General features: G+C 54.8%; 1 protein-coding gene across 3 annotated transcripts; it reads left to right on the top strand.

The window, feature by feature from the left end:
* The first annotated feature begins 39 nt into the window (after nt 1–39).
* LOC127750403 (uncharacterized) lies at nt 40–3,811 on the top strand. 3 transcript variants are annotated; one of them, XM_052272032.1, is made up of 9 exons: nt 40–615; nt 841–930; nt 1,007–1,134; nt 1,275–1,773; nt 1,859–1,962; nt 2,043–2,247; nt 2,348–2,612; nt 2,723–2,992; nt 3,085–3,811. In XM_052272032.1, the coding sequence occupies exons 1-9, from the start codon at nt 453–455 to the stop codon at nt 3,284–3,286; spliced, it is 1,926 nt and encodes a 641-aa protein (XP_052127992.1). In that variant the 5' UTR covers nt 40–452; the 3' UTR covers nt 3,287–3,811. The 3 variants fall into 3 exon arrangements, with proteins under 3 accessions (XP_052127992.1, XP_052127991.1, XP_052127993.1); XM_052272031.1 differs by having other exon boundaries at nt 697–930; XM_052272033.1 differs by having other exon boundaries at nt 494–930.
* The last annotated feature ends 6,544 nt before the right edge of the window (nt 3,812–10,355 follow it).

The raw sequence follows: 10,355 nt of genomic DNA, 5'->3' as shown, positions 1-10,355 counted from the left end.
GAAGAGTCAGCCACGAGTTAGGCGAACACCAAAATACTTACTAGCATTATTGCATCTTCCCTGGCTCGCTTATGTCGTCGAAGCGTACGTTTAGGAATAGGTATCGCTGGGTCAACTTTGTAACGCTTGTAAGCCGGCTCCATTGCGCAGTTGAAGTAAATACGGTCAAGATTTGCGTACTGCTGTCACTTCGGGGCATAAGAGCCATACTAAACAGGTAAGATTTTCCAGAGCAGACGGACGGCCCCAGCTCAAGCGACAATTTCCTCCAAGAAAAGAAAACCAACTTAACCCTTCTGTTGCGATATTTGTTGGATTTTCCATTGCCCAACACTCACAGTAAAGCCCTAGGCTTCCCTCCCCCTCCCTCTTCGGCGGTATGAAAACACGCACCATCCAACTGTAAAGGGGCACCTGATTTTTCATACCTCTGTATTCGAATCTGAATAGGTATGGGAGGTATCTTTTCTCGACATCAAACATCCGCTTTCTCTCTCTCACTCTCTCGCTTCTTGTTCCTCGAGCAAGGTGGTTGTATTATTTGCGCAGGCCAAACTATACTGAAAAGTTCTCTCTTTTATTTTGTCTTAAGGTTAACTGCAAGGTGGTTTACTGGTAAGGTGACGCTCGGTCCGTTTGTTGGTTCATTTTGAAACGCTTCACTATTCTACATTATTTATTTTTTCTGCTTGTGAGAAAATAAACACGTGAGAATGGTGCGGCAAAACGTTCAACAAAATGAAGCACCACTCAAGTACGCGTACCTTGTTCCTGCGGGCGCCGGCCGGAATGAAGCGTTTGTTGCTAGAATTGATCTTATTAAAAATTTTCATCCTAAAGATGAAAACGATTTTAAGTACACTGACAAACATAAGTACAAGGCGTCACCAAAAACGCCATCGAAATACGTGCATGTGCTTCTGCTGGCAAGTAAGTATTCTTTCCTAACCTAAAATTGAATAAGTCGTAACCAGGACTTGTCTAAATTTTATTATCATCGTTTCAGCATCCAGCAGTGCAATGACTGCAAAAAAACAGAACGCGTCGACGTCGATACGATGGCCTCGCAGTCAGTTTAGCAGCCAGATGTGCAAGCCCTCTTCATCAGAGGATAATGCCGTTCCATCACAGAAGGTACATAGTGTAGTTCAGTTGAAGCTTCTTATTTTGCCACTTTGTTTGCCTATGTTCAGCAGTAACGTGTTGTAGAGGAGTGGTCACTTATCTATGTAACCCTGTGTAGCCTACATCAACACATTCTTTTGCTGTTTCAGGCTAAGGAGAAACAAAAACATAGCAACAATGTCAAATCCATGGATACAGTTATGAAAGCGTACCAAAAGGAAGCTCTTAAAGTTTTACAGCAGCAGCCTCCACCCGCTCAGCACAACCTCAAAGAGAAGTCCTCTCCAATAGTCAATACCGGAGATAAAGGGGCAGCCAGCTCGAAGACAGCAGTTGCTTCACCCAGGACATTTCTATCATCATCTGACTTTGCGCTTATAAGACAACAACTTTATAATGGTATCCATGAAGATTTGTGTTCACAGATTGCTGACCAGTTGCGTGATGATATTGCCTCGGAAGTACAGCAGCGCTTTGCAGTTGAGAAGGCAGAGTTGGTTAATTTGAAGTCCGAGGTTTCACAACTCATCCAGGAGCAGCAAAGTTTCTTGGAATCGATAAGACAGGAAGTCTCTGCACAGGAGCAAGGCACCAAGAACACATTCGATGGCCTCTTTCATAAAATGGAAAAGAAAATCAGAAATCTAGGTAAGTAATTTCAATTAAAGGTAATAATTTCTTTGTTTTTAGTGCATTAGCTGATGCTCTATCAAATTTGCGTATTATTTAACAGAATCTCGAGTTGGGAACAAGGAAACAGATGTAGTCCAGCATCAGGCAACCCAAGGACCAGCACACGTCGCACGGGTTACACTGAAGGCTTCACCTGGTGAACAGGTTTGTGAATGTGTATTGATTTATAACACCAGCATATTTGTATGTCAACACATACATTCATTGTCTTTGCATTCTTACAGATTGATATTGGTGAAGGTGTGTTAATTTGTGCCGAGTATTGGGCCACTGCCAAGAAAGCAGTATCTAAAGAGGCTTGGGTTTCAAATATTTTCTATGGCCTCTTCAAAGATGAGGCAAAGTTCTACCGCTGTCGTCAGCCTAGGACACAAGATACTCGACTCAAAGTTATCCCATCTATACCTCCCTATTTGGTTGTTGTTAGAGGTAAGGATTTCTTGTCATTAAAGTGTTAGACTCCTTTATTTTTTATTTTTTGAAATTATTTTAGCAAAAAGTGGTGAACATCATGTGTTATCTCTTTCAGAACATTTTCGGGAATGGCTGAGGAATAACCCTAAAGTACTTGATGAGTGGGCAAAACCAAAGCAACGCAAAGATGAAGTACTTGACCCACTTGATCTTATTATTGCCCATAGGCAATGGGACAAGCAAGTAAGGGAAGAGAGTGAACCTGACAAGAAGACGAGAAGGGCTGCACGTCTTGTGCAGATAGTCAAGAGCCTTGAGAGTCTAATAGGCGACAGAGCACAAGAACTATATAGGGTGGGGCAACCAAGGGGAGCTAAAAGGTAAATAGTACTGTAATCAATTTTGAAATAGCTATCATGTTTTCACTCGAGTGTCGAAACAATGCGTTGTCACGGGTAGTGGATTAAAAAGCATGTTACTTGTGTTGCAGGGCAAAGGTGCCGTCGCCTATACATTCAAAGGAAAGGAGAAAGAGAAAGAAAAGGAGGTGCGAATACACCTCATATAAAAGTGGGAGAAAAATTGTGAATTCCAGTGATCCTGATGACCAATTTGAACCTGTGGATAACAGCACCGAAAAAACGGTTAATGTTGAGGGTACTGATTTTATTCCTTATCAGTTAGCCGACAAAACCAGCACTCCACAGAAGAAAAATGTGGAGGATTTTGGAAATTCGAATGTTTCCTCAGCAGGTTCTATGTAAGTAATAGAGTGTTAGAGTAAATCCAGTACTTTTACGGTCAAAGTGTGTCTATACAAAATTACTTACTGACCCTCTGTTTCTATTTCAGTCCTGATGATGATAATGAAGGCGACCTCTTTGACAGTGACAATCATTCAACATCCAAGCAGTCAAGTGACAGTCAGTCTTGCAGATCCACATCATGTGACAGTCGGTTGTCTTCATCACCCAAATCAAAAAGCAGGGAAAATAGTCGTGACTCAGATGACACGTATTATGCTCCAGAAATTACTGAAAATGCTCAGCATTAATTAATCTAGTCATCAATAAATCTTAACAAATGTTTAGTTTGTTTGATTTGTTTTGTTTTATTTTATTTGTTATTACTTTATGTTATTACCGTTTTGATGTAAAAACACGTATTTATTTTTTACTCTGACTTAAATTCCAAATGATAAATTATTTAGTCGGTTAGTATTTGTAAATTTTAATCTTGTTGTTAATGTTTATGCTTATATTTCATATCATATTTTTCTGTGAGCGGCCCTACTGGCCCAATTTCTTTTAGCTGTCAATAACTTTTGGTCATAGTACTTGTCATTTCTCACCAACAAAAACGTTTAAAACCAAGGTCAGAGTCAGTGAGAAATTTGCTATTTTCTAAAGAGAGGCCATATTTTATATCTGAAAGCATTTATGTGATATTTTTCTGTTTTATTATGAAGGGTTAGTTAATATGTGAAGTGACTTCTTCCAATATGTAGAATGATGGATTTGATGAGCATTTCATTGTCATGTGCAATTTTGTTACCAATAAATGTATACATGCAAACGTATTTTCGTCTAGCGCTATTTTACCTAGAAATTCCATTATTCACTTTTGAGCAACTTAAATGCCACCTTATTGCCACCTAAACCGCGGCGCGCGCGCGCGTTTACCACCTACTTGCCAGCTTGATGCCACCTAAACGTGCCACCTCGTGCGCTTAAGCGGCCAATTTCACTTAAATGCCACCTTGATGCCACCTCCTTCCCACTTGGCCCACCCCGATGCCAGCTTGCTGCCACCTTACCACCTAGTTGCCACCTCGTTGCCACTTGGGGCTGCCACTTCGCCACTTAAAAACCACCTCTTTGCCACCTTACTGCCACCTTGCCACTTACTATTTTTCCCAGGGCAGGGGCAGCGCCCCACAACGCACCGCCCCACCCCCGCAGCTCCATGTGCACCGCATCTGGGCTGCCGACCGACACGCCACATGTGTCAAAAGCCATGCCGGAATAATGTGAAATGGAATAAAAAGCAAACAGAGCGCTTGTCGACCCTCCCCTTCCCCTCTCCCCCGCTACTCCTGCCCCTTTCCCGTAACCCTTTCCGATCACAGCCCCCCCCCCCTCGACATCCCACCGGCTTGCGAAGACTTGCCCCGAAAAACTTTCTGTCTCGCCGCAACACTTGAGTCGTTGACGTCAACTCTGCGCTCTAACACCACTCTAAACTGGTTGGCGACTTATAACGCCGAAATATTTGCGTCCCTCTGAAGAATGCCAAAGATTGGCGTTGAAAGACGACAAATGCAAAAACGACGCCAATAGTTGGCGTTCAAAGAGGAACGCAGAACGCCAATATTTTGCGTTCTTCGGAGGACGCCCATAATAATGTGGGCGGTGAAAGACGCAGCCAGCCTACAGCGAGTAATTCTCGTGCAGAATGACACTCCGGGGAGTTTGCCAGCAATGCGGAGCTTTCTGTTTGCTTACCTGGAATACGTGAGGATAAGGGGAGTGTCCCGACGACAAACAGAGTTCGCTGCTCTTCCCGCGGCGAAGCTCTTTCCAGAACCAGGGCACCGATAAGGTAGGCAACCTACGCGCGCACTCCCGCGATGCGGGGGGGCCTACCCTGTACGGCGCAGCGACGCACAGGCGGTGGTGGTGGAGGGACCCTGCCCGCGCCTGAGCCGCGCCCGCCGGCGACCGAGCCAACAGTACTTCAGCGGCGGAAATAGCAATCACCTACCGGGCCTAAAGGCTTGGGCCGAGGGCTGGGCCCGCCCCGCAGCAAGAGCAGCGTAGCGCCACCGGGCCCAGCAGCAGGTGTAGCTAAACGCCGCCGTGCTGCTGCCGCGACTTGCGGCGCCACGCCCCGCCAGGCCGGCAAGGCTTGTCGGAAGAGATCCGCTCAGATAAATAGCCACCAAATGGTCGGTGCTGCTGCTGGCGCCGCCGCCGCCCCCCTCGGCCGGCCCGCGGCGCGGCTCGCCAGGCAGGATGACGCGCTCACGCAGAGTTGGAGTACTATTCCGTTGCCAATGCCGAGGGCCGGACGGCAGGGCATCCCGCGGCCTCCTCGACGACGCAATATCGGATTAACACCACACCGCGTGACGGCGCCGCCCCCACGACGCGGAACTCGCCCCTCTCCCCGTTACCCGCTCCTCCCTGCGTGCCTCGGAGGTTTATTAATAATTTTCCTCTATGCAAGCAACGCGAGGAGGCGCGCCTCCTCCTCCTCCTCGGCCGCCCCACCGTGATGGGGGCCGGCCAGGACGAGGGCCAGACCAGCAAGCGCTGTAATAGCGTCCGCTCCAGACAGAGTGACGACGGCAGTAGGGGGAGCGAGAGCAATAATTATTGAGATGACGGCGGCGCGGTCTATCTGAGCGCGAGGTCGACGCGGGCCCCGGGGGAAGGTGTAGGGTAGGGGGTGCACTCGGCTGGCCCGGCGCCATGCGTTCAGTGCGACAGGTGCGACGGGGAAGGTCGGGGGCACACCGAGCGGGTGCAGTGGCACTTCCCTGAAAGTGTCACAAGAAGACTCATAGTCCCAGGCTTCTCACCCCCGCACTTTTAATATCCCTTTCGCCCCCCCCCCTCCCCCAATCCAAATCTACGACGCAGGCGTCCAAGCAAGATCCGCCGATGCTGCCGCCGCTGCTGCGGCAGAGCCCAAAATAAACGGTCCGTCTGCTGACCCGGTCTGCACTCTGCATCACTCCATGAGCGGCACGGTCAGCGGCGCGGCCGCCAGGCCGAGGGCCGGGCCCTCCGTCAGCGGCGCCAGCATGCGCCAGCCCGGGCCGGCGGCACGCAGCGGGGGCACGGCGCGGCACTTCCTGGTCGGGGCGGAAAGGAAGGGGAGGGAGGGAGGGGCTCCAAACGGGGCCAAGTCGCACCTCGACACTAATAGAAGAGGAGAGGCAGCGGCGCGGCCGCCAAAAGGCACCGGCCGATGAGAGCAGCGCGCCGGACCGAACGACTTACCGCGATGTGCATCATCGGCCAATTTGGTTTAGTAACGCAATGGTAAATGCATGTTAGGAAATGAGAAGACAGTTGTCGAAAGGTTTTATCCTCGCGGCACACACGCACGCACGCAGGGCGGTAACGCGAAACGAAGTGCACACCTGAAACAGAGAAGAAACCAAGAGTTAGTCTCCGCCGTTTTGCTGTCGAGGAGCAGGAACGGGTCAAGAGGAGTTTGCGCCGGGTTCCTGCTCGGGCGGATCCAACTGTACGAACGCCATCGCGCCAGCCACGTCAGAGAGGGCCGAACTGAAGGCGGGACGGAGGGTGGGAGGGGGGAGGAGGAGGGGGCAACCGCCAGGCGGTCCCTGAATAACCCAAACCCGCGAGGGGGCGAGGCGGGGGCCGAGCGTCCGCCGACGTTCCGTCCGTCCGCCGGCTCGGCATCGCGGCCCGGCATCGCGGCCCGGAAGGGGAGGGAGGGGTAGGGAACAAGAGGAGAGGGAAGACTACGTTCCACTTCCGGTTTCAAAACGGTGCTGCACGCCGGGCCGGCGCAGCGTGGCGAGGCGGAGCGCGGCCCACTTGGCTGACCCCACGACACACAGCAGCGGCCGCCGCCGCCGCCGCCGCCGCCGCCCGCCGCGACGCCGCTACCGGCGGGTAGGGGGCGGGGGTGGGCCGCCGCGATACCCCTCCTTCCTGTTCGAAGTGGGGCGCAGAGAGGCGGGGCGCGGGGCGCGGGTCCAACAGGAGGGACTCGGCTCCGGCCGGCCGAGTGGGTAAAGTCAACTGGGTGAGACGGGCCGGGGCGTTGGCGCCCCAAATAGGTCAAACCAGGCGCCGCCCGTAAGCCGGAAGTGGCGCTGGCAGCGCCCCAAGGCACGCCGCGCGCCCGCGCCTCACCCCGCCCGACGGGGACAAGGGTGTGGGCGGGCAGGGTAGCGGGGGCGGCGGCGGGCACAGATCGCATCGACTGTCCTGGTTGCATGCTGAGCCGGCCTCCTGGACCCCCGGCTCGTCAGCTTCGCGCCGCCATTTCCGGAGGGACCGGATCGGTTCGGCAGCGGCGGCGGCGCTGGAGCCAGTCTAGAGGCGCCCCGCCGCGCCCCGCCGCGCCCCGCCGCGCCCCACCCACGTCCAGTGACTCACTTCCCTATTACGCAGGCGGGCTCTAGCCCCCCGCCAGCAGGCCGCGCGCCCGCGCCGGGGCCCGGGACCCGCGCGCCGCCGCGGAGGGGATCCGCTAGCCCCCACTCCCCCCCTCGCAGCGGAGCCAGCGCCGCCAGCGCGCCCCGCGCGCGCCCGCCAGAGCCCGGCCTGGGCACCCGCCAAGGTCAAGACCACGGAAATGGAAAATAATGAGTGCAGGCAGACCCGACTCGACGCGCCGCGGCTAGCGCTACGCCCGCGCCGCCGGTGAGCGGGTAACGGTGGTACACGGGGTACACGACGGGCGCCGCCGCCGCAGCAGCTGGACTCCTTGCTACAACACAACGCGACGACAGGCCGCGAGGCGCTAGCTGGAGGCGGGCAGCGCCGCCGCGACCGAGGCGGGCAGATAACTCGGGTCAAGTGGAGTCAACTGGATACAGCTCTCTGCTCCCTCGCGGCCCGCAGCGCGCGCTGCAGCGGCGGCCCGGCACCATCCGGCACACCACCAACTCTGTCGCCGGCGGGTGCTAATTGTTTCCTTGCAGCAGCAGCAAGAACGCAGGCAGGCAAGCCCGGCCAACAGTCTCGCAACGCAACAGAAGTGTATTGTATCGTCAAAAATGTCGCGCACACTAACGCTCGACTCGAACTGTTGCCGACAGTTTGCACTGCGCAACCTGGCAGAGCTGGATGCAGAACGCGGCACAGAGGGGCACAGCAGCAGCCCAAACAGCCCGCTTAGCTCCTCCACTTCGTGGAAGCGCCGTTATTATCACTGCAAAACGGATCGCTCTGCTTTATACCCCACACCCACCGCACCACCCCAATTTAAAAACGTGACCGAAAAATATAAACGCTAACTCTGTAAAATTAATGCGTTGCCACAAAACACGCTCCTGCAATTACCATCGCGAGATAAGCAAAAGTGGGGCCCCCGGACAACCCCGCCCCGCCATTGGGCGGCCAGGGCCCCCCGGGCCCCCAGGACAGAACAGGGCAGGGGGGCAGGGCCAGGGGCCGCCGTCAGGGCTTCTTCAGACGCAGGCAGGTAAAATTATAGGAAAAAGAGGCTGCCGTCCGCCGTCCGGTCCGCTGTGCTCCGGTCGGCTCGGCGAGGCAGGAGGCAGGAGACGCACCGGAGCAGAAAGGTTCTAAACGCGTCCCTCATAGGTGTGGGGGCAAAGGGGAGGGGGGGGGATATAGTGTAGGGCGGGGCCCAGGCCGGAGCCCGGTGGGACCCCGGGAAGGGCTCCGGGAGGCTGGACCAAATTCCAGTGACCTCTACGGCTGTCCTGGCGGCGGTGGGGCTGGCGGGGCGCGGCGATACAGGTAGGCAGGCAACTGATTCAAAAGGCTCGCATGGTGCACCCCGCCGGTCCACGGTCCGGTCCTGCAGGTGCGGATCACCGAAGGGTGGTGGACGCCGCTTGGCTGAGCCCCCACCCCCCGACTTGTCTCCGTTACGGAACAGACAAACGTCCTCCTCGACGATCGTGGCAATAACTTGAAAAACCACTTCCTCGGCATTGCTTCATCTTCTCGGGCGTTTGCTACATTTCGCCGCCGTCGTTTGCCAATAAAAGACCGGCCGCGCAACCGTGCCTACCTTTTAAGCCCCATATAGCCCACGTCCCACTCCAACCAAGAGTTTTTGCCAAGGTCAATGTCAATTTTTCCTCCTCTCTCGCGCTTTGCGACCCGAGCGAGCCCCTCGCCGGCCCTGCCAGGATACACCTTACACATGAGAGATCACACACCCATCGCTCTCCGCCGCCACTCCCCCCGCCGCCGCCGCCCCCGACCGCTGCCGCCCCTGTATAGAGCTCTCTTCTGCTCCTTCCGCCATTCTTCGCTTCTTTTCACCGCATTTCGACTTGGATGACTACGCGGGGGAAGCGGGGGGCGGGGCAGGGGGAAGAGCGCGTACAAAGGCACAGGTAAATTCAAAAGATGGGGTGGCGCTGTCGCTTAGACGCTTCTCAGAAACAAGCCGTCCTCTCAGGAGTTAGCACCATACCCCGCAAAAGAGAGGGGAGAAAATGCTCCAAAATTTCTAAAAAGACGAGTAAAACAAATAAATGCAAAAACGAGCCCCTCTCGTTTGGTCAAGGGTTCACGTACCAGCAGACAGGATCCTTATCTGATACAGTAAAGCCATCACGGCGACGCAATATATAATCCCTTCTTCCCGCACGGCGGCTTTGAGCCCTGCAGGTGATTCACCTAACACGTTTAGTGACATCAATCATGGGGCTTAAATACAAACCACAACTCGAATTACTCATTTACTGCCCTGCTTCCGCTTTAATGGCAGACGGGAGACGGGGAAGGGGGGGGGGGGGGTTCAAAAAGTGCCATACCAGGAAGCGGGAGCAGGTCCGGCTGGCAGATCTTCTCCCTGGCGATCTGCGATGACAGATAACGAGCGTTTTACCTCGGAGTGCATTTTCGTGCGAGCGCCACAAAAGGACTCACATCAGGAGCTGTCCCCCCCGGAGCGCTTCTCTGGCCCTCTGGTCCGGGCGCGTCTTCCAAGATGCACTCAAAGGTCTCGGCCTGCCTGTGGGCGCTTGCATGCAGATCGGGGCAGATCACACCGTCGAGATCGCGACGCGCGTAACGCACGTAGCGGGGCTCCACATCACGTCCGAGACTCATACGAGCCGCGTAAAGTGCATGTTTGATGCGGTGCACCTCCTCCGGGCCGGAGCCGAACACTCTCCACTTGTGTGGCGCCTCGGCTGCCAGCGTGAGCAGGTGAGGTGTCGGAGCGGCTGGCCGGGGTGGTGGCCGAGCCGAGGACAATGGGGAGGCGCCAATCCCCGGCGGAACGGACAGTTGTCCTGCTCAAGCGACACTTCCTGACCTCGGCCTCCTCTCGGTGGTGGCGGGTGGCGGGAGGCAGAAGGACGCACACAGTCCTTGGGACAAGCCGGCTCAGGGTGGCGCTTTCCACTCGAGCACAAGCTTTTCCTCGTT

The sequence above is a fragment of the Frankliniella occidentalis genome, unplaced genomic scaffold (assembly GCF_000697945.3).
Source record: "Frankliniella occidentalis isolate FOCC.00 unplaced genomic scaffold, Focc_3.1 Scaffold184, whole genome shotgun sequence".
Taxonomy (NCBI): domain Eukaryota; kingdom Metazoa; phylum Arthropoda; class Insecta; order Thysanoptera; family Thripidae; genus Frankliniella; species Frankliniella occidentalis.
The sequence above is the reverse complement of the archived record's forward strand: the minus strand, read 5'-3'. Positions and strand labels throughout refer to the sequence as shown.